Below are 22,230 nucleotides of genomic sequence, written 5' to 3'. Positions count from 1 at the left end.
AGCTCGGAGGTTAGAAAGAAAGGGCTTGAGAAGAGCCAGGACGGGCCCCGCCGGCTGCCGAGCCGCTGCCCACGGCTCGTGCGTGTCCAGCCCGGGGCTCAGGCAGTGCTGCAAGAGCGGGGGCAGGGAGCAGAAAGCGGAGCAGCAGCTCAGGCAGAGGAAGCACCAGCCCCACCACGTGCCCGCAGCAACCACGTGCGCCCACCCGGAAGCCGAGCGGAAGCCGGGTTAGCGCATGCGCCTCGGCCGTGGGGGCGGGGCTAAGTCGTGCGCGCTGACGTCAGACGTCGCCGAGGCGGAAAGTGAGCGCTGGTGAGAAACGGGAAGGGGGCGGGTGCGCTTCCCCCTCCCGCCCGGCAGGGGGCGGGGCTGTGGTCTCCATGGAGACGCTGTGTTGGGAGGGGGAGGGCCTCCCCCAGTCTGTGCCTCACTTTCCCTTAAGTGCCCCTGCCTCAGTTTCCCCTAATTGCCCCTGTCTCGGTTTCCCCCCTTGGTCCTCGCGCCCCGGGGCCCGGTGCGGGGTCCCACCCCCATCAGCAGCACCCGCCGAGGGGCGCGTTATCCGCTTCACGGGCCGGGTCGAGTTTCCGCGGCCCAAAATGCAGCCGTTTCTGGGGAGCGGCGCGTGGGAACGACCCAGGAGCCGGGCGGAGGGGGAGGAAGCGTCGCACCTTCTAGACTAACTCGCTCAAAGATGCGCCGGCGTCGTCTCGACCGCGTTCTCCGGCAGGCGGGGAGGAAGATGGACGCGTCCCCGCGGGACCAGGCTCGAGCGTCTCCATCCGCTCGGACGCCCGGGACGTCCTCGCGGCAGCTGGGCGAGGGATCCTTCGTGCCCCGGCCTGGGCATTTCACGCCGCGATTCAACGGGCGACACGTGCCCTGAGAGGTGGTCGGGTCGCTTTCGGCCGCTGACGACTTTAAGGGGCCGCGTCCGATTGCAGGGGCTCGTGAGAGGACCCCTGGCCCGCGCGGCCGGGCTTTTATCCCCATCCCTCGTCAGAAAGCCAGGATTGCGTTGCTGCCGCTGGCTCGTTAACTGCCGAAGCAAAGGCTCCCCGGGCCAAGCTGATCCCGTTATAATCCATCAGCCGGCGGATTATAACGGGATCAGGCTCTAATTGACCAGACAGACTTAAAATCATGCGTTTCCCCTGCGGGGCCGTGCGATGACTGCAGTGCCGCCCTGGTCCCAGCGTCTCCGTCTCTGCCTCAGGCCTTTATCTCACCCCTTTTTCAAGCCAAGACGTTACCGACTTACAGCTTCCCCTTATCTCCTTCGTTTGCATCGACGCGTCTAAAATGTGCCTCCGTGGCGCGCCTCGCAACAGGTGCCGGGTTTCAGTTGTGCTTATCGAAGCCGGCGAAACATAAAGGCGCCTTTTTCTTCTCCGAGCCCCCAGTGCCACCGACGTGTTTGCCCGGAGTTATGAAATCCTGTGCTTTATCAAATCCTGCTGGGATATTTCTATGCGAAGTACTCGGAGCCTGATTTCAGGGCTAAGCTGGCCTGCGCGTGAAGCTTTCTGGGAGTAAGGGCCGTACAAAGGCAACTTAACATCAGTGCAAAGCGTTCACTAGCAAAGCTGCCAGCGTCGTCCAATGCAATGGATGGATGGACGCTCGTCTCTCTGGGGCACTCGGTTTAGCACCTTCCGCGGGTCAAATGAATAGAGGGAGTCCAGCGTCACGTCTTGGTGGTGGGTTGTTGTATATGCACCAAAGAACATGCATTGCAGCCCCTCGGCTCTCGAGCGCAGATACGCGCCAAGGACCGTTCGTGCAGCATTTCTGCCGTGGAAGCCTTGCTCCTGGGATAAGAGCAGGCCCCTGATCTTTACATCAGCAGATCTCACAGCATGTTGCAACACAGACCAGGATCTTTACATCCATTTTACCGATGGGGAAACAGAGGCTTAGGGAGAGGAAGGTGCTGGCTTTAAGAGCAGCCAGCACTTGAGCTCCGAATGGAGCCCCGTCCTGCTGAGCTCCCTTTAGCACCCTGCCTTTAACCCGCCCGTCTCCCTTTGCAGTGGATGAGAGCCAGTCAGGTGTGCAAGGTGCCCCGTAGCTGGGAACTGGGCCCCGATGAGCTGGACGCTGCCCAGGCGCAGCAGGAGAGGCAGGGCCTGCCCCGCAGAGCTTGGGGACAGCAGGGGCAGTGGTTAGAGACTACTGCTTGCACATTTGCTGGCAAATATGACAAGTCCTGGTAATTAGTTCCCTCCTGTTTCTCAGGCCGAGTCTGCCGACGACCCCTAGCAGAGCCGGGCTGTCCCGGGCCCCGGTGTGAAGATGTCTGTGCCGCCCGGCTCTGTGATTGTCCCCGACTGGCTCAAATCGCCGGAGGGCAAAGAGCACCTGGCCGCCATCCTGCGGAAGAACAAGCGGAAGGTCTTTGGTGCGTCCCTCCTGCCCCAGGGCGCGTGAGGGGGGCTGGGGAAAGCAGTGGGGCTGGGAGGGGGCTTTTGGATCCACTGGGGACCTAAAGCTGCTGCATTCAGGACCTTGCTGGTACACGGGACTGTCTGGGTGGGGCGTGGGAAAGGGGTAAAAGGGGTGTAAGGCTTGTTCTTGCTGCTTGTAATGGGCTTAGAAGGAAAGAGCCATGGAAGAGTCACAAAGACCCACATCCCCCTGGGGCGATCGTTGCTTTTATCCCCATCTCAGGTGGGGAAGCTGAGTCACGGGCAGGGCAAAGTGACCTCCCAAGGTCAGGTAGGAAGCTGGTGGCAGAGCAGGGAATCAAAGGCTACGGTCAGGGCTCCGTTCCCAGTCCAGGTACTCGGCCTTGTGGCCTCTGGATGAGTCACCGTGAGTTTCCCAGCTGCTTGACGGGACCCCCTAGAGCCGACTGAGCCCGCGGAAGCTGAAGCCAGGCTAGAAATCAGGCGTGGATTTAACAACGGGGGATGAGCTGCTGAGACGGCTGCATTGGGGAGCATCCCTTGAAGCACCTCCTCGAAAGCCCTGCCCAGCTCAGCCGGGGGTTCAGGCTCCATGGAGGAGTCAGTGCTGATGTTTTCTGCCCTGTGTCTTACAAGAGGAGATGATGGTAAAAGTTCCCTCTAGCTTCATTGTCCATAAACCCACATGCACTGGAGCTGGCTCGTCTTGGCTCGTTAGACAGAGGATGGCAGTCGGCTGTGGGACACAATGTTAACGGACTTAGCCTGCAACAAGGGGCATTTGGGCTGGAGAAAGAGCTTCCTCACCATGAGTGTGGTTGAGGTACCGAGGGAGAGGGGTGTCTGGCCCTGGAGGTCTTGAGAGGCAGGTTACAGACCTCTGGTTTAGCCTCAGACCAGCCAATTTCCAATGGTCCCTTCCTGCCCTGGCTTTTTGCGCTGGCATCCTAAGCAAGTTCAAACAAAAATAGACAGGTTGTAGCAGCCTCTCGGACCCCAGGGGAGAGACCTGGGAGGACAGACAGCCCCGGGGCCACGTGGTGGGTTCTGCGGGTACAGCGGGGCATCATGTGGCCTCCTCCTTCCAGGACTGATCGAGAGGCCAGTGCTGCCGCCGCAGGTGGCCTCGGACACAGCCAGCTACAAGGTGTTTGTCTCGGGCAAAAGCGGCGTGGGGAAGACGGCACTGGTGGCCAAGCTGGCTGGGCTGGAGGTACCCATCGCCCACCACGAAACCATGGGTGAGTGCCCACGCCAGAGCCAGGATGCGTCATGGGGCAGACCAGCGAGACGTGGGGGGACGCGAGCCTTTGGGAGGGGCACAACACCCTCGAACAGGGGGTGTCGAGGTGCCAGCCCCGCTGGACTGGATGGTTCGATGGCCAGGGCCCTCCGGACTCTTGGGTTCCATTCAGGGCTCTGCCACCCTGTGACTTGGGCAGGGTCACAGCTCCCCGTCAGCCCCAGACTTGCTTTCCGGTGCCTTTTGCTCTCCAGCCGGAAAAGGGGGCCTGCGGCTCTCCCAGAGGAGCTCCAAGGCCCGGCGGTGTCATTGCAGGGATCCAGACGACGGTGGTGTACTGGCCGGCCAAGCTGAGAGATAGTGGCCGAGCCGTCATCTTCCGCCTCCAGTTCTGGGACTGCGGCGAAGCGGCGCTGAGGAAGTTCGATCACATCCTGCCGGTGAGTCAGACTGGGCAGGGGCTGGACCAGGCTTCCCGCCCCCGCGGGAGACCCGGCCTGGGTGCTGCCACCTGGGCCCAGCCTGCACCCCAGCGAGCATCGAGGCTTCACCTTAGAGGGCTGAACCACCTCCCTCAGCCATGAGCAGGCACTCGCTGTGGCCCGCTGGCAATGGGAAAGGGTCTTGGGGCAGCAAGTGCCAGGCCCATTCATGCCCAGCACCGATCTGACTGGAGTTTCACACGGGGGGAAACTGAGGCACAGTGGAGGGGTGCAGTGGGCCACCAGGAGGGACCTGCAGGATGAGTCCCTTTTGCTCCAAAGCACCAGGGCAGCTCTGGACACCCTGTCTGGTATCCCCGGGGTGGCAGGACCCAGCTCCAAATCCAAGCCTGGCATCAAGGCTGCTGGCCCATCACTCCCTTCCCCTGCTGTGGGCTCTGGACTCCCTCCTGGGGTTGCACGTATGTGTACGGGCACACGTGCCTACACGCATGCCCTGTCCCTGTGCCTCCACCCTTAGGCCTGCAGGGAGAAGGCAGATGCCATCCTCTTCCTCTTCTCCTTCACCGACCGCTCGTCCTTCGATGACCTGCCCGCCCAGATCTCACGTATCGTGGGCAATGCTGGAAGCCTCATCAGGATCGTTGTGGGCACCAAGTATCCTTTGGGGGGTGGCTCTGCGGCACCCCCACCCCGTTTCACTGCCGTAGCCAGAGGGAACGTGGCTGGGATGGCAGGGGTGGAGGTCCTGGGCTCCGTGTTGTGTCCATCCCCGTGGGATCGGACCTCCAAAGCCAGGCAGGATGCTTCCCCACCTGGCAGAGTCTAGAGCTGCCAAGATCCCTCCCCAAGGCCCAGGCAGCAGCCACGAGGAGGGAGAGATGCAGGAAGCATTGCACTTCCCCTCCTGTTAGCTGGGGTGATACTGGGCTCAGTGTGGCCCTGGGAGGATCCGTGCCCACCTCCCCCAGTCCAGAGCCCCGGGCTGTGGCGCTGCCTCCTTAACATCCACGTCAGGTTCGACCAGTTCATGCACGCTGACGTCACGGAGCGGGACGTGGCCGAGTTCCAGCGCACCTGGCACCTGCCTGTGCTTCGGGCACAGAGCGCGGCTGGGCCCCGGCAAGCGGGCAGGCGCACCCCGGACGCTGGCACTGGGCTGTGGGAGGTGGCGCCCCTGCTCAACAGGCTGGCAGAGCACCTGTGGCATCAGGACCAGGTGGCCGCTGGGCTCATCCCAGCTCCCCTGCCCAGCCCAGAAGAGACAGGACCCTGCTGAGACGCCCGGAGCTCCCTGGGTGTTGTCGGCAGGTGGCGTCGGAGGCCTTCACGAGGCTGCTGCAGCGGAGCTGAGCAGGGACCAGAGCATCTGCAACATCCCGGATGTGCCCGTGATGGCCAGATGCCCAGTGCTGACTGTTCAGCCCCCTGGAAGGGTGTTTGCAGGTGGGGATGTCCATCCTGCCCTGTCCATCGCAGGCATCGAGTGTCTCTGGCTGGATTCGAGAGGAATCGATACAGGCTTCTCTGGACTTCTGCTACTGGGGGCCCTGCCACCGGGCCTTGCATGTTCCAGGCAATTAAAGAAAGAGCATGTTCCAGGCAATTAAATCCCGACTCCCCCTGCCTGTGGCTCGCGTCCAATGTTACCGGGGAGGGCATTGGAGTTGACGGAGCAGCTGCTGGGGGCTGGCACTGGGCCACGGGTGGGGGTCTTTCCCTTGGGCGAGCGCTGGGGGTGAGGGTCTGTTTCCAGCTCCTGGTGAGCAGAACTGAGCTGCTCATCAGGTGGGGGGTGGACTGGACAGGGGAGGCCAGGGAGCTTTGGCCCCTGATCTGCCCCACTCCCCCTGCTCCGGGGTGGCTGCCAAGGTCGCCGGACAGGTGGTGCTGCCGCAGGGTCCAGGCCTGAGCACAGAGATGGAGGCACCAGCTGGAAAGTGCCATAGGTGCCCAAGGCATGAGCTGCCCCCCAGCTGCAGGGCAGCAGAGGACCCGTGCCAATCCAGGGCCTCTGTCGGGCCGCTGAGCTCTTCCGCTGTCTCCCCAGGTCGTGGGATGGGCTGGGGCTGTTACTAGGCCCACCAGCTCCTTGGGGAGCCGAGGACAGATGCAGGAGCTCCTGGAGGGGACAGATGAGGAGGGACAAGTGAGGAAGTTCAGCAACTGCGGGCCCTTCCCAGCCCCGCGGAGGAGCTGCGTGTGCAGCCAGGACAGCAGCGGAGGTGGTGTGTGCAGGGCTTGCTTTCAGCACTACGGCTGCCGCATCTGGCCAGCGGAGCCTGAAAGACCCAGAGATCAGGGAGCAGATCGGGATCGGCGGAGCCAGCCTGGGCCGAAGCCGATAGCTCCCGAGTCAGTCCTGACCGCTGCCACAGCCCCGGGGAAGCGATGCCCCTGGCTGCGACAAAGCAGGGCAGCGCCACTTGCACGGCTGGGAAACCTGCTCCTGGGGAGCAGGGGCGAGTTCAGCTCCCCTCGCAGGATCCTTGCCCCCGGACCTTGCTTGGCACAGAGGCCGGCACCACTCCCTGCCAAGCTCCACTTGTAGGTGGCTTGAATATTTCATGCCCCCCGGCCCTCGGAGGTGAGCAGAGGTCCCAGCACCTGGGGAACCTCACCAGGCTCCAGGCGCAGGGGCGCCTGCCTCAGCTGTTGGCACTGGGGGATAGGGACATCTGAGAGCAGGATGAGGGCAGGCTCCTTATGGCCAGACCCTCGTGCCTCAGTTTCCCTGGGGGATTCAGCCCTTCCCTGGAGCACAGCAGGGAGCAGGGCTCCGGGCAGGGAAACCTAGGCTGAGCCTTGCCTAGGATGGAGCTGCAACCCCCTCCCCACGCGCATCCTCTCCTCCCCGCAGCGCCTGCCGCTTGCCTGATTGGCGCTCTATAAATACCAGCCCCGGCTGCTGCTGCCGCGGCTGCAGAGCCTGCTCGGGTCCAGGTGGTGCTGGGGGCTCGGGCACGCCTGGGGAGGGGGCCGGGGGTGCTGCCTAGGCCTGGGCACTTGGGCAGCTGCAGGGATGCTGCAGCAGCGCCCTGGACCAGGCTCCCGGGGCAGGGAGGGTAGAGGCCTTGGGTACTTGGCACCGCAGCCCGCAGGATCGCTCCCCTTCCTCTGCTGACACCTCTGCTCCCCCCAGGCAAGGGCCGGCGCTGGGGGCCCGATGCCTCGCCGGTGACTCCAGCGCCATGACCCGCAAAAAGGCGGAGGAGCCGGACCCCAGCCTGCTGGGTGGCCTGGAGAGGAGCTGCTCCCGCCTGCTCGGTGGCTCCCCCGGTGCTCTCCAGAACGGGGGCCCCTACGCCAGCCTGGTGAGTGCAGGGGGGGTTGCATGGGATTGCTCTCCAGGCCGCAGCAAGCCCCTGGGGAGGGGGATCGGGCCCTGGCCTTCCTGCCACCTAGGTCTGCAGGGGGTTGTGGCTCTCCTGGAGCAGGACCCGGGGTGATGCCCGATGCTGCCCGCGCAGGTGGAGGGGATGGAGCCGGTCTGCACCATCAGGATCGAGGCTCTGCCCTCTTCCCCAACCCAGTGTCGGGGCGCAGACCCCTCTGCCGCCCCTCTCCCAAACTGCTGGGGGCACAGGGATGCCCCCACCCTCCCCAAACCAGCCCGTCCCACCTGCCTCTCCCCTCTCGTTGTGCCCGGCAGGACGGAGACGAAGATGACGACGACCCCATCTACATCCAGGACGCCGGCAGCTTCGAGCCCAGCGCCCGGGGCAACTATTTCCGAGATGGAGCGACTAAGATCGGTGAGCAGCCCCCGGCCCCGCTGCTGAGGGGCGTTGTGCCCTGGGGAACCCGCCTCGGGGATGTGGCCCTGCTGGGGGGGGACGGACCCCAGGTCCCTGCAGGCTGGGTGGGAGCACGAGTGTTGGGGGGGCCCTCTCCCACCCTGGGCCCGACGCTGGAGCCCCTCGCTGTGCTCCACAGACTTCGTGCTGGTCTGGGAGGAGAAGCTGCGCCCCCCAAAGAAGAGGAAGGCCAAGCAGCCCCCGTGCGAGGGGCGGCCGCGGGAGCGCCACGAGCAATGGAAGAGGAAGTTCCTGAAAAACCTGCGCGGCGCCGGGCTGCTCACGGAGAAGGTGAGACCGCGGCTCCGGGGGGGCCAGCCCCGCGTGTCCGCAGGGCTCCCGGACCCGGCTGCACCTGCCTGGGCGCTCCGGCTGAGCTGCCCCCCTCCACGCCACGCAGGAGGAGACGCTGAGCGAGCGCAAGACCATCCACTACCTGAAGCTGAGCGCGCCCTGGGACGTGCTGGTGTACTACGCCGAGGAGCTGTGCTTGCGGGCCCCCCTCCAGGTGGGTGCTGCCGGGAATTTGGGGCCGTCTGAAGCTGGGGTTTCTCCCGGGCAGGGGCACGAGGCGGCCGTGCCTGCCAGTCTTGGTGCCCTCCTTGCTGCCTCGGAGCCCCCGACCATCCCTGTGTGCCCCCCAGGCCCAGCCCAACCCCGACTGCAACAGCTCAGACGAGGTTTTGCGCCGGCTGCGGGTCCCCAACCCCATGTACCAGCGGGTGCCCAACAAGCCCTCGGACTTCTACACCTGCGCCTTCCGCAAGTCCAAGCTGGACAGGTGAGTCGGGACCCGCTGGGGGTCTCGGCCCTCGCCAGGGGCCCCGGCTCGGGCGGGAGGGCACAGCGTGCTGGAAATCCCCCGCCCGCAGCTTTGCTGGGAAGGCTCTGGGCAGAGCCGAGCCTTGGCCCCCTGGGAGCCGGCAGCTGGCTTTTAAGCGGTGCTGGCGGAAATGGAGCTGAAAGGCTTTCAGAGGCTGCGTGGGACTCGAGAGGAGGTTTCCGCTCGCTGAGTGCTGGGGGATGCCAGTGAGTGCCCTCTGCCCGCCCCGGTCTGGTGTCTCCCAGCCCCGCATCTGCACTGCCCTGCTCCTGGGAGGAGCGAGGGGGCCTGGCCCCTACCTCGTGCCCCTCTGCAGCTGTTGTGCCCGGGGGTGGCATGCAAGGCAGGGCCCTGTTCCCATTGCACAGATGGGAACCGAGGCCCATGGAGGCTGTGACTTGCCCAAGGGCACGCAGAGCGCCTGTGGCGGAGCTGGCGGCTGGCTTCCAGGCCCGGAGAGGCGCTGCTGTCCTCACTCCCTGCACATCCACCGTGCCAGACGCAGAGGCGGTGCCCGTTTGGGGTGATCGCGGAGGCTGGAGCACCCGACACCCGGGAGCATCCCGTCTCTGCCTGGGTCCCCTCTTCCCCTGCCTCTAACAGGGGACTTTCCCTCCCACCGCAGGTTCTTGGGCAGCGACTCCCGGGACACCTACTTCACCCACACCCAGAGGCACCGCATTGTAAGTGGGGGGCAGGCTGAGCCCCCAGCTCATAGGCTGCCTGGCCAAGTCACTCCCAGGGGTGTCTCCTCGGGAAGGAGCTGCTCGCACCCGGGGGCTGCATCTGGGGAGCAGCGGGGATGACGTGCTAGCCCGCAGGGGCCAGCGGTCCTGCTTCAGGGGGTCGGTGGCTGCCTGGGGGAGGGTCGGGGGGACCTCTCTGGGTCCAGCAGCATTGCCTTGGCCACCGCGGGGCCTGACACCCGAAAGCTGTGGCCTGGCGGTGCTTTAGGAGTCCCCACTGGGGTCGCATGGGCCCCGGGCTGATGCCCCCCTATGCCGGCAGGTGTACGAGATCCTGGCACGCACCGTCTACGGCAAGCGGAAGCACGCCGAGGTCGGCATTGAGCGGCTGCTGAATGAGGGCATTTACACCGCAGCCTTCCCTCTGCACGAGGTAGGGGCTGGGCAGTGGCCCCTACCCGGAGCCTCTGCCGCCTTCCCCCCGTGCCCTGGTTGCGGGGAGAGGTGGAGGCCATGCACTCGCCTCTCCCCTCTGGCTGAGACCTGCTGCTGGCTCCAGGGCCCCTTCGAAATGCCCGAGTATGAGGTGCTGGGTGAGGAGCTGAACCCGCGCCAGGTGCTGTACCACTTCTGGGCTCAGTGGCGCTGCTGGTACCAGTACCAGCCCCTGGACCACATCCGCGAGTACTTCGGGGAGAAGATTGCCATCTACTTCGCCTGGCTGGGTGAGACACGCCGCCCTCCTCTGCGAGCCCTGCCTCTGCCCCGGGTCTGCAGAGATGCAGCTTGGCTGCGATGCCCAGACGGGGGTCTCTGTGCCCAGGCTGCAGCTGGGCACAGGTGGGGTAGGGACGGAGCTAGCCACCCCATAGGGTCTCGAGAGGGAAGCTCATCCCAGCTTTAACCCCTGTCCTAGTGTGTGACCCCCCCCAAAGATATTTTGACCTCGCTTTCTGCTCCGTGGTGTCATATACACCCGACACCCAAAGTGTTATGGCCAGGGCTTTGGGCAGGCTCTGTGCTGTGGGTGCGTGGCATCCTTCCTCCACAGCAACCAGGGCAGAGGGGGTCTGGGGCAGGGATCCCCAATCCCACGGGCTGTGGGCTCGCAGCCTTGATGCAACTCCTTGGTGCCTGCCTGCCCCATGGGGCATGGAGAGAGATGGCAGGGGCGGAGGTGTCCTGGAGACCTGGCTGCAAGAGGTGTGGAGAGCCTTGCTCCCAAGCCTAGTCCTGCCAGGACCGTCCTCTTCCATTTTATAGCTGGGGAAACTGAGGCACGAGCAGGGAGAACCCCTGGGGAGTTGACACTCACTCTGGGGTGAAAACCCTGATGCCTGGGTACACAGCAGCCCTTCCCAAGTGCTTGATGAAGGACTTGGGCATCTGTCTCATGCATTTCCCCCTCCGCAGGCTTCTACACCGCCTGGCTGTTGCCTGCCGCCACCGTGGGCACCTTCGTCTTCCTAGCAGGCCTGGTCACCATGGGAACCAACACGCCAGCGTGAGTCCGTGTGCATGTGCATGTGCATGTGTGTGAGGGTACGTGTGTGTGCATGGGTGAGGGGGCAGATGGGTGCATGAACAGAGACAGATGGATGGATGGATGGATGGATGGATGGATGGATGGATGGATGGATGGGCGGGCGGGCAGGCAGATGAAGGGATAGATGGATGGATAGATGGACACACAGACAAACGGGTGGATAGATGGCTGGACAGATAGGACAGCTGTGTCCAGGGGTGGTGGAAGGCAGGTAGGTGCAGCGATGGGTGGCTTCTCCGGCTGCCGCAGCCAAGCCTGGCAAACCCGCCCTAAGTGCGTTCCTGTGTGTGTGCACCCACATCTGTGCGTGTGGGGCGGGGGGTCTGGAGGGGCCGTGCGAGCCAGTTTCCCCGCTGACCTGCCCGTGCTCACTGCCCACAGGCAGGAGATCTGCGAGAGCGGAGGCCAGTTCCTCATGTGCCCGCTTTGCGACACGTGCCAGACCTGGAACATCTCTGAGATTTGCCCCATGGCGAAGGTAGGACCTGGCCCCGCTCCCCCCATGCACAGGGCTGTGGGGTTTTTGAGGCCAGCGTGCTGTCCTGGAGGCGCTGGCTCCGGGTTTCCAGCCACCCCGGGCCTGGCAGGAGGGACGGAGGCCGGGGATGCCAGCACTGAGCTGGTGGGTGGGCATGAAGGCATTGGCTTCTGGCGCAGCGCCCGGGTGACCCCTCTCCTCTGTGCCCTTGCAGGTGGGCTACCTCTTTGACCACCCCGGGACTGTGTTCTTCAGCGTCTTCATGTCCTTCTGGGCCGTGACCTTCCTGGAGTACTGGAAGCGGACGAACGCCACGCTGGCGCATCACTGGGACTGCATGGACTTCCAGGAGGAGGAGGTGCAGCTGGGGCGGCACGGGACAGCTCTGCCTGCCTTCCCCGAGCGCTGCGGGGTGCATGGGGAACACGCCCCCGGCGGAGCGGCTGCAGGCACTCTCCTCCCCTCCCTGCCGCCTCCAAGCTCGGGGGCTCACCCAGACCCCCCGCTTTGGGTGCTGGTCTTTGCTCCGTCTGCAAGGCCACCCCCAGCTTCCAGGCTTGCAAGGAGGCACTGTCTTGTCCCCCCCACCAGTTTGGGCTAAGGGGCTCAGCCTCTATTTCCCCTCCCTGCAGGAGCGGCCCAGGCCGGAGTTTGCTGCCATGGCTCCGCAGATGGAGCAAAACCCCGTCACGGGCGTGAAGGAGCCCTACTTCCCAGAGCGCGCCCGGCTCTCCCGCATCCTGACAGGCTCCATGGCCATCGTCATCATGGTAAGAGGCCCGCGGGATGCTGCCCTGCCCTTGGCCCGTGCATCTGGGGGCCAGCCTGGACCTTGCCCTTCAAGGCAGAGATGCAGTCAAAGGCAAGAGGCAGCAAGAGACGTGCTGCCACTGCTCCGTGGTCAAGGCCCATGTGCCCGCTCTTGCCCTGGGGTTTGCTGAGACCCAGCAAGCATGTCTCACAGGCCGTGCCAATCGCTGCCCCGCACAGCAAGCAGGGACCAAAGCTCAGTGGTCGTGCATGGGAAGCTGGGGAGAGGGTGGCGGGGTTTGCTCCCACCTAGCTACCTCCAGTGGCTGAAATGCAGCAGGTAAAATGGGAAGGGGCTGGACCTGTTGCCCATCTCTCTCTGTGTGATGTTTGACCTGAGCTGGCTGGGTTCTGGCTCCCGGGGAGCAGAAGCTTTTAGGAGCTTGGAGAAAGGTCTGGTTAGGGCCACGGGGTCCCCCCAGGGCAGGGCTGGGACCTGTGTGGGAGCCTGCTGCAGTGATCTCTGCCCTGGGGGATCCCACAGCCTTTCCCTGCCCAGGCCCAGCCCTGGACACCCTCCTCCTCCTCCTCCAGCTCTGCGTGGTGATGATCTTCCTGGTTTCGGTGATCATGTACCGTGGCATCGTCAGCATGATGATGTACCACACGGGCAACACCATCCTGATGACCCAGGTGAGCCACGGGTGCTGCAGGAGGGACTGGGGGGACCCACAGCCACCTCCATCCCATAGCGCAGCATCACCTGGGACCCACGCTGGGGCAGCCGAGGCATCGTGGGTGTTTCTGTGGGCTGATGGTACGCCGTTAGTGCCAGGCCCCTAAGGGACCCCCTGGCAGGGCAGGTGGAGTGGGGTCCTCTCCCTCCCTGCCCTGCCTCTGAGGCTTTCCCTCCCCTGTAGCCAGGGGAGACTCTGCAGCTTCGCGCCGGTGGAGAGATCCCCTGCACCGGAGGTGGCGGGGGCACCCCACGGGTTGCTAGCCCACACTGAGGCCCATGCCACCGTCCCTTCCCTGTCGTGGTACCCAGGGCCACCGCGGTGTGGACCTGTGGGTGATGGAGCCGGGGCTGGGGACAGCGCTGTGCCTGGTTGTTTTGCAGGCCGGGAACATAGCGAATATCAGCAGCACCATGGTGAACCTCGTGCTCATCCTCCTCATGAGCCAAGTCTACACCTCCCTGGCGGAGAAGCTCACGCGGTGGGGTGAGTCGGACAAGGCCCGTGCGGGCAGCATCCCTGCCACAGCCCAGCCGGCTCAGGGCTGGTCCCTGAGGGACCTCCGGGGAGCTGATTCCCTGTAGGCAGTGCCAGTGTCCCAGCAGCCGTGTGGGCAGCTGGGTGCCAGGATCAGGACCTGGACCCTCTGGGCTGCAAGGGCAGGTGGCACCTTCAGCCTCCTCCAGGCGCCAGGCACTGGCACGTCTCCCTCTAGACCTGTTGCCCATCAGCCGTGGGGACGAACAGCTCGGGTGGTCACGGGGACGACTTGATGACAAGGCCATATCCTCTCCACAGAGATGCACCGGACCCAGACCCTGCATGAAGATGCCTTCACCTTCAAGGTCTTCATCTTCCAGTTCGTCAACTTCTACTCCTCGCCCTTCTACGTGGCCTTCTTCAAAGGCAGGTGAGACCCTGGATGAGAGCGTCGGCAGGCCGTGGGTCAACCAGGCCAGGGCAAGGCATTGGCATGGCCGTGTGCGACGGCAGCGGGCAGAGCTGGGGGCTGCAGCCACTCGGGCCGTTCAGGACACTCCTGGGCGCTGAAGGGTCCTGAGTTCCACATGAAGTGACACGCGTGACACTCGTGTGACACCAGCCAACACACCTGGTCCATGTGGCACATGCCGTTAGGCACGGGCTGTCTGCTCTCTGCAGGGAACCTTTGCACCTGCGTGACCCTGTTGCATGACCTGGTGTATGCCCGTGAGCAGAGGATGTGGATGCGTTCCCGGCACATGGAAGCACCCATGATTGTCTGCCCCTGGCATTGCAGGGATGCCCCATGCTCTCCAGCCCAGAGGATACTTGACCCTCTGCCTTCCCTGGCCCACACAAGACAGCACGGCTGGGTCATGTATGCCTGGGAGCCTCCCTCCCCAGACACGAGGAATGGGGCATGCACACACTGCATGGCACACATGTGACAGCACGGTGCTCCTGTGTGACTTGCACAGCAGATCATGCCCCCTTTCCCTGTGCTGCTCTGCTCCTGGCCGTAGAGCCAGGTCCTGCCCTCCACCCTCAGCTCAGCACCACCCTAGGCAGGGAGGGTCTCGCCTGCCCCGGGATGCGGGATGCTCCTGGACCGGTTGGGGAGGAACGATGCGGCTCCGGGCGAGGGGAAGTGACTCATCCCTGGAGCACCTGGCCCTGCCGCCAGCCCCGCTGCCCCGCACAATGCAGGCACTGTTCAGCCCGGAGCCGGGAGTGTCCCCCCAAAACCACACACAGGCCAGGCACACAAACGCCCCATTGAGCGTGGCCCCCACCCTGCGCACGGGCTCCGCGCTGCTCCGGCGGCCCCGGGGCTCCGGTTGCTGGGCTACGGTGTTGTGATTAATAATAGAGCAGGCCAGCTCTCCGGTTACCCGGCCCCCTGCTCCCTCTGCCAGCTGAAAGGGGGTCAGGTCCCGGGGGGCTTTGGAGGTGCGGCCAGCTGGCTGGAGCCGAGCTGCAGCCTCCAGCAGCCCCCGCGCTTCCTTCAGATCTCAGCCGCCCCTGGCCGTCCTGGCTCCAGGGAAACCTGCTGTCAGAGCTGAGAAATAGCAGCAGGAATTCCCCACGCCATTGGGATTCGAACCCACAACCCCCCCATTACGAGCACCTCCATCCCACCCAAACCGGGGGGTTTGGCCTGCGCCTTGGGCTGGCAAACAGGCACGCAGCTCTATGAGGAAGCCCCTCTGGGGTGATACCAGCCCCGCAGGTCTGGACAAGGGTGGTGTCAGGATCCTGGGTTCGAATCCCAGATCTGTTAGAGCCCGAGGGGTGAGAGATGGGGCATGGGTCCAGGGTCTGCTGCAGCCCTGAGACCCTGCTGGGTGGTGGTGCTGATGGGGCGATGCCGTGGCCCGTCTCTCCTCACTGCACATTGCTCTAGGTACCAGGCATGTGTGGGCAGACAGAGCCGCCGGGTGTGATGGTGTCCTGCAGCTTCCACCCCTTTCACTGCTGGGCCAGGCCCTGCATACGCAGCACAGACCTCTGGACACCCGTGGCACCCCACTTGCCTCCGGCTGGGCCAGCAAGGGTGCTGGGGGCAGCCGGCACATCCGGGGCTCTGGTTTAGAGCCAGGAGGAGCCATCCTGATGCCCTTGCCCCAGTGGAGAGCTCCTGCCTTTTTGCTCCTGAAAAGCCTGGGTGCAGCTACAGTGTCCTCTTGCTCCGGAGACCCCCGGAGCTGCCTGGGGGTCCAGCCCCTGCCTCTTAGAAGCAAGGGACCGGGGAGGGGCTGATGCCGCATCCTCTGCCCACAGGTTCGTGGGGTACCCCGGGCAGTACGGCAAGCTCCTCGGCATGCGCAACGAGGACGTGAGTACCGTAGCGGGGCCCTTGTGCTGCATTAACATGCCAGAGCAAAGACTGGGGCTGCTTCTCCTCGCTCCCAGCCCGCAGCACGTGCTCCTGCTCCCTCCTATTTGCACCCGGTCGGGGGGGACGGACGGGCACAGGCATCCAGGAGTCCCGGGGCTCCCCCAGGAGAGGCAGGGCTGGGGGTACCCTGTCTTATCTCCTGTTTGCATCCCACAGTGCGGCCCCGGCGGCTGCCTCATCGAGCTGGCGCAGCAGCTCTTCATCATCATGGTGGGCAAGCAGATCGTCAGCAACATCCAGGAGTTCTTCATCCCGTGAGTGCCCGGGGAGGGGGTCCTCGGTGGGTGCGGGGTGCTGAACCGATGGGGCTCCACGCCATCCCGTGCCGGCCTGGTGCTGCGACCCGTTTGCAGGTGGGAGGCATGGGCAAGCTGGGGCAGGGGCTCTAGCGTTAGCAAAGGAGCTCCCAGGCATGCAGGGGTGAACCCAGAGCTCCCTCCCTACAGCCCGGGGCACCTGGCAGACCTCTCTGCCCCGAGGTGGTGGGCCGGCTACGGGGTAGAGGGAGGCCTGGCACTGGCAGCTGAGGCAGAAGCAGCTGGCAAAATGCCCCTGCCTCTCCCTGCAGCAAGCTGAAAGCCTGGAGGCAGAAGCGGAAGCTGGCCAGGGTTCGGGGCTCGCAGATCAGCCAGGAGCCACGGCGCTGGGAGGAGGACTACGAGCTCATTGAGTGCGAGGGGCTCTTCGAGGAGTACCTGGAGATGGGTGAGCAAGCAGCCCGGGAGACCCCCGACCGCGGGTCGGCCCAGCATGCAAACAGAGGGGGCTTTGTCCCTGCCCCGCGTGCCAGGCCGGCTCCGGCCAGACCCACGGGAGGTTGGCTTTGTGGGCGAGGCAGCTTCCCCCCAGCCTCTCCCGGGCGCGGGGCTGGAGCATCGGGGTGCTGCCAGTGCCGGGGGGCCCTGACTGCCTCTGGCCCCGCAGTGCTGCAGTTCGGGTTCATCACCATCTTCGTGGCGGCCTTCCCGCTGGCCCCGCTCTTCGCGCTGCTCAACAACTGGGTGGAGATCCGGCTGGACGCCCAGAAGTTCGTGTGCGAGTACCGGCGCCCCGTGGCCTACCGTGCCCAGGACATCGGCGTCTGGTTCTTCATCCTCGAGGTCCTGGCACAGATCTCCGTCATCATCAACGTGAGTGCGGGCAGGGCACGGGGTGCTCCACGTCCAGCTCCGCGCTGCCTGGGCAGGTCTCCCAGTGGCCGGTGCCCACGGAGGCCGGCACGTCCCCTCTGTGGACATGCCCCGCGGTGGCCCAGGCAGGGAGTGCACGTGCCCTGACCCTGCGGTCTCCCTCAGGCCTTCCTCATTGCCTTCACCTCGGACTTCCTGCCCCGGCTGCTGTACCAGTACGAGCACGACAGCCAGCTCCACGGCTACATCAACTTCACCCTGGCTTATGCCCCCCAGAGCTACGTCGCCAGCAATCACACCCTGTGCCGGTGAGAGGCAACACAGGGGGATGTCATTGCAGGGGGTGCAGCCCGGATCTGCTGCTTAGAGAAACTGGGGCTTCATTCCCCAGGGCCGCCCATCAGGGACCTTCCCTCAGCCCCACGTCCACCCAGCTGAGGTTCTCGGGTGCTAGCAGGGGGTCCCGAATAGGACATGAAGCCACGTCCCGCTCTGAGCTGCCGCCCCGCTCCTCTCTGTGCAGGTACAAAGCTTTCCGCGACACCACTGGGAACTACACCCTCTTCTACTGGAAGCTGCTGGCCATCCGCCTGGGCTTCATCATCGCCTTCGAGGTGAGGCCTGCCAGGGTGGGATCCTGCCCAGGATACGGGCAGGGGCTGGGCTGCCCGTTCTGTCCCGATGCCCTTCACCGCGGTGGTAGCTGAGCCCCAAATAGGTGCATTGCTGCAGCACCTTCTCCCCATCCATCGATCCCTCTGCTGCTGGGTTTTCTGCACCCCATCACCGAGCTCTTCAGTCTTCAGAGAGAGATTCCCCTCTGCTCTTCTCCCTGCTCTGGAAACCATTGGAGATACTGAGCAATGCTTGTGGAAACGAGAGCTTCCCCCTGCTCCCCGTCCCGGTGGGCTGAGCTGCTCAGCCTCATGCTGCCCTGCAGCGCTGTGGCTGGGGCCGGCTCCTGGCCTGCTGGCAGGGTGAAGGAGAGAGGCCTGCGATACATCCCCGATGGCTTGTAGCTGATGAGATGAAGGCAGGTGGGATGGAGAAAGGCCCCTCTTGCTGTTGGACAGAGCAAGGTGGTGCTAGCCCCATAATCGGATGGGGAAACTGAGGCTCGCGGGACGTGCCCATGTGGCAGATGCAGGGACTGGCATCGGGATCCCCCAGGCCCGAGTCGGTCCCTGACCCCTCGCTCCCCCGCAGCACGTGGTCTTCTTCTGCCTGCGCCTCATCGACTGGTTGGTGCCCGACGTCCCCGAGTCGCTGGAGGTGAAGATCAAGCGTGAGCGGTACCTGGCCAAGCAGGCGCTGGCCGACAACCACGACGTGCTGCTGACGGTGAGTCCCGACTCGCCCTCACCAGGTCAGTGCGCCGGGCGCTGCATGCGTGTGCCTGTGTGTCTGCTCGGGTCTGTGTGCCCAGCCAGGGTTAGCACATCATGGGACACACACGGGATCCCGCTGCAGGGTCAGACATGGCCCCCATCCCCTGTGCTTCCCACGATGCCAATCTAGCTATATGCCAGGCCTCTGTATGGCAGCTGCCGGGGTTGGGATCGGTGCCGGAGGAGCGCCGAGCTCCATTCAGGGGGTGACTGCATACACAGCCCTGCTGATGCCCCTTGGGCCCGTCCCATACTCCCCACTCTGGGGCTGTAGCACCCCTGCCATGCCCCCAGCTCTGCCAGACGTGGCCCTTGCTCTTCATCCCCAGTGGCTCATCTGCCGTCTCCCTGCGGGTTTGGGATCCATGTCTATTAGCAGATGTATTCATCAATCTATTTGTGGGGGTTGAACAAATACATTTGTTGAATCTATTTCCTCTGGCACCTCTCACCTTATCACATTGGGTGCTAGGGAGGGCATCGAAAGGGCATGGATCGGTCTCGAGATCTCCTGTTCAAGGCTCTCCCTCTGTAGCATCCCAGGCCGTGGGGTCATGGGCAGATCAGCCCCGAGGGGCTGTGCTCGTGGGCAGCGCTCGTGGGCAGCAAGGACACTAGTCTGGAGGGCAGCCAGCTGGCACGTGCCCTTGGCGCTCGCACAGACCCACCTGCTGTATAAATTGAACAGGGCCCTCCCCTGCGGGCACGACTATGGGATCCCCCGCGCGAGCAACAGCCGCCAACACGAGCAGCTCCTGCGATGGGTGAGGGGATGTCACCAGCTCCAGCCCCAGATCCCTTCCTGGCTTGTCCCAAAGCTCCAGGATCCTTCCATGCCACTCTTGAAAGGGACGGGCCAATGCTTGGTGGGCAACCCTACAAGGGGGTCAACCCCTTAGGGCAGCACATCTGGGCACCATCCCTTTGAGTCTCCAGTGGGTTGGTGCTGCCCTGCCTGGCAGCTGCCCCCAGAGCGGCTGTTGCTCATGGGATGCCTGGATCTCATCTCCCACTCTTCTCAGTTCATTTCCCCCCTGCTTAGATGTGCATCATGTGTGCTGCATGTGCACATGTGTGTGCATACGATCCGTGCCCAGAGCTGTGCCCTGGAGCTGTGGGACCAGCACAGCAGCTGCACTCTTGTCCCCGAGGCGGGCACTGGGGCACGGGCTGCTGCCACCTTCGTCCCTGCCCCATCTGTCTCTGTGCCCTGAGGAGGCAGCGTGGCCTCTCTCAGCTCTGCCCCAGCCGACAGTCGCCCCCTCCTCCAAAATCCCATCGGGGCAAACCGAAATCCAGCCCTGGCTTTCCCTGCAGCTGTCCCCAGGGTTGGGGGGCATTAGCCAATGGGGCAAGCAGGCGCTTGAGCCGGGGGTGAGCCTGGCCTGGATCTCTCTGCCCATCCGGAGTGGACCGTGGGTGGCAGGAGGATGCTGGGCACAGGGTGCAGCTCCCGTGGCTGTGTCTCGTGGCGTGCCGTGTGTGTGTGCTGTACATGTGTGTGTTCGTGGCGCTCACGTCTTTCACTGTCTTCACCCGGGACAGCATGACTGTGTGGTGGCCCTGTGGTAAGTGTCCCCGTCCCTACACACTTTCCCACACCTCCATCCGTGGCACACGGGACCACGTCACTGGCATTCTCCAGGGGGGCCTGGCCTGGCAGCCTGGTTAATTTTGGGATCGCTTCAGCCACAGGGTCAGCATGTGACCCCCTCCTCCCTCGGCCCACAGAGGCTGGGGGCAGGCAGGGGCTGGCGTACATTTGCCTCTCGGGCAGGTGGATGGGGCTAGGTTGAGGCCCCCCAGCAGCAGACCACGCTGTCCACTGCATCCCATTAGCATGATGGGGGGTAGACACATCCCTGGGGGGTTGCAGGGGTCTGCACCAGCTGCCCTTGGCGTGCAGGCTCCGCTGGGCTCAGTCTGCACTGAGCTAGGCCGGCTCCGGGCTTCCCGAAATCTCCTACATAGACAGGAGAGGCCAGAGCCAAGGGCACAGGGCAGCTCCCTGCTGCCGGCTGCATACCGGGGCTCATATGGGCAGGGTCTGGGGAGAGATGGCCATGGGCACCCAGGCTTTCCAGGGGGTAGGAGAGCTGAAGCCCGGTGAGGAACAGGTCCCGTGTGAGCTATTGCACTGTTGGGCTGTCTTGGCCAAGGAGCCGTGCTGGCCCCGCTCAACCCCGCTCCTGCGGGGAATTGGGCTTATTTGGGCCCGATTCTGGAGCTGATTCTGGGAGCACGCTGGGTCCTGGCTCTGGGGATGGGGACAGGCAGTCCCGGGGGGTGAACGCTAACCCGGATGCTCCGTCTCCTCCCCACGCAGCAAGCAGCCTTTCACCCAGCAGCATGACCTAGCCGCCAGGCCGGGGGCGGCTGCTGGAAGGGAAGGCAGAGACGGCTCTGAGCGGCCCCCGCACGCTCCACCTCATCGCCCGACCTTGGAGACAGCGCGAGGATCGGGCAGGGCCGCCACGGTCCTTCCAACGCTCCACCGAGGACCTGCTGCCTCCCTGGGCACCGGCGGAGGCCGGAGACTCCTGCTCGGGCAGGGTGGACGTGGGGAGGCAGGGGCTCGTGTCCCTCCGGAGCAGGAGCTTCATGCTTCACCCCGCTCTGTGTCCGGCTGCACGGGGTTGAAGGACCCAGCTCATCCCCTTCGGACAGGCAGGGCCGGCGGCTCCGGCTCGGGGGGCAGCTGCCGGCAGGATTGCTGGAGCGACGTGCGGCCCCTGGAGACCTGCGCCTGCAGCCGAGAGTCTGGACTGGGGTGGACTGAGCCCAGCGCCCTGCTCTGACTCTTCCCCAGTTGCTGCCCTGTGAGCCAGAGGCCAGTGACTCCCCCTGCAAGAGCTGCAGCCCCCTCGGAGCATGTCGGGGGCTGCTCCAGGCCCCTCGCCAGAGCTGCCAGCCGGCGCTGAGAGCACGGGCGCAGAAGCCAGTGCCGTCGTCGCTTGGATCTCCTCCTCCTCCCTCCGTCCCTACTGGGGGCACTGGAAGGATACCCCCTCCCCCCTGACATAACACCCCCCTGCACCGCTGCCACCGCCGCTGCTTCTGGACCTGGTCTTTGCGCTTAACGCTCAGGACCCCGCGGGGGCCGTGCACCACCAAGCCTTGCGCTGTGTGTGTGGGCAACCAATACACTCGGCATGAGCCCACGGCAGCCGTGTGTGCATGCGTGTGCGTGTCTGGGGGGGCAGAGATGCCAGCGCGGGGCCAGCAGCTCCCCTCCACGGGGTGCTCGCAGGATGGGACCGAGGCGAGCACTGGGCCGGGAGGCAGGAGATCTGCATCTTCCAGGCTCGGTCCAGGGAGTTCCCTTCCCTGTGCCTCAGTGTCCCCTGGGCGGGGAGGACGTGTTGGAGGCGGCCTGGGAAAGGGCCCAGATTTTAGCTCCCCCCAGAGCAGCCTTCAAACGTGGGTGGAGGCCGGTGCCCGCCCGGGGAATTCCAGGCTGAGTCACAGCCCGGCCCTGGCGGCCAAGGGCACAGCCAAGCCGGGCCGCGGAGGCTCCCAGAGGCTGCAAGGGGCCCAGCTGCCGGCTTCGGGTGCCCTCCAGCTGTGCCAGCCGCGGGCAACTCTTACTCAGCCCCTGCGTCCGAGCTCCTTGCTGGGGGGCCGCAGTGCAACCGCAGTCAGCTCTGGTGGGACCCCGAGGGCCCCTGCACTTGGAGCGGGCGTGGAGCTGCAGGCATGCAGGGCCCGCGGCGGGGAGGGCCCGGCCGCCCCCTGTAATTTGCAGCCCCGCAGCAAAGGGAGACACAAAGGGAAGACGGGGAGGAAGTCTGCACGCACCATGCCAGCCCCTTGCAATTACACCTCGCCGTCATCGTTCGGCCCCGCTTGGCCCTCGGTGCCATCTCCGCGCTTGCCCCTTCCCTGGGTAGCACCGGGGTGGGGGGTCCTGGGAGGCAGAT

The 22,230-nt window shown here is 64.8% G+C and overlaps 2 protein-coding genes across 4 annotated transcripts; both read left to right on the top strand.

Annotated features, from left to right (window-relative positions):
• The first annotated feature begins 234 nt into the window (after positions 1 to 234).
• On the top strand, positions 235 to 5,720 carry CPLANE2 (ciliogenesis and planar polarity effector complex subunit 2). Of its 2 annotated transcripts, none has more exons than XM_006273034.4 (6): positions 235 to 312; positions 2,239 to 2,401; positions 3,497 to 3,649; positions 3,967 to 4,091; positions 4,615 to 4,751; positions 5,112 to 5,720. In XM_006273034.4, exons 2-6 carry the CDS (start codon positions 2,296 to 2,298, stop codon positions 5,371 to 5,373), a joined length of 783 nt encoding a protein of 260 aa, XP_006273096.1. In that variant the 5' UTR covers positions 235 to 312; positions 2,239 to 2,295; the 3' UTR covers positions 5,374 to 5,720. The 2 variants fall into 2 exon arrangements, with proteins under 2 accessions (XP_006273096.1, XP_019355512.1); XM_019499967.2 differs by lacking the exon at positions 235 to 312 and adding an exon at positions 345 to 1,700.
• Positions 5,721 to 7,104: 1,384 nt separating this feature from the next.
• LOC102559503 (anoctamin-7) lies at positions 7,105 to 21,476 on the top strand. 2 transcript variants are annotated; one of them, XM_059716311.1, is made up of 23 exons: positions 7,105 to 7,408; positions 7,747 to 7,849; positions 8,031 to 8,182; positions 8,292 to 8,399; positions 8,536 to 8,672; positions 9,340 to 9,397; positions 9,723 to 9,833; positions 9,960 to 10,125; positions 10,814 to 10,904; positions 11,328 to 11,424; positions 11,639 to 11,782; positions 12,057 to 12,194; positions 12,769 to 12,867; positions 13,295 to 13,397; positions 13,710 to 13,821; positions 15,675 to 15,729; positions 15,949 to 16,046; positions 16,361 to 16,497; positions 16,717 to 16,922; positions 17,088 to 17,230; positions 17,446 to 17,536; positions 18,129 to 18,263; positions 20,637 to 21,476. In XM_059716311.1, the coding sequence occupies exons 1-23, from the start codon at positions 7,286 to 7,288 to the stop codon at positions 20,661 to 20,663; spliced, it is 2,634 nt and encodes an 877-aa protein (XP_059572294.1). In that variant the 5' UTR covers positions 7,105 to 7,285; the 3' UTR covers positions 20,664 to 21,476. The 2 variants fall into 2 exon arrangements, with proteins under 2 accessions (XP_059572294.1, XP_014457119.2); XM_014601633.3 differs by having other exon boundaries at positions 18,129 to 18,288.
• The last annotated feature ends 754 nt before the right edge of the window (positions 21,477 to 22,230 follow it).

Source organism: Alligator mississippiensis, chromosome 13 (assembly GCF_030867095.1).
Source record: "Alligator mississippiensis isolate rAllMis1 chromosome 13, rAllMis1, whole genome shotgun sequence".
NCBI classification, from domain to species: Eukaryota; Metazoa; Chordata; order Crocodylia; family Alligatoridae; genus Alligator; species Alligator mississippiensis.
The sequence above is the reverse complement of the archived record's forward strand: the minus strand, read 5'-3'. Positions and strand labels throughout refer to the sequence as shown.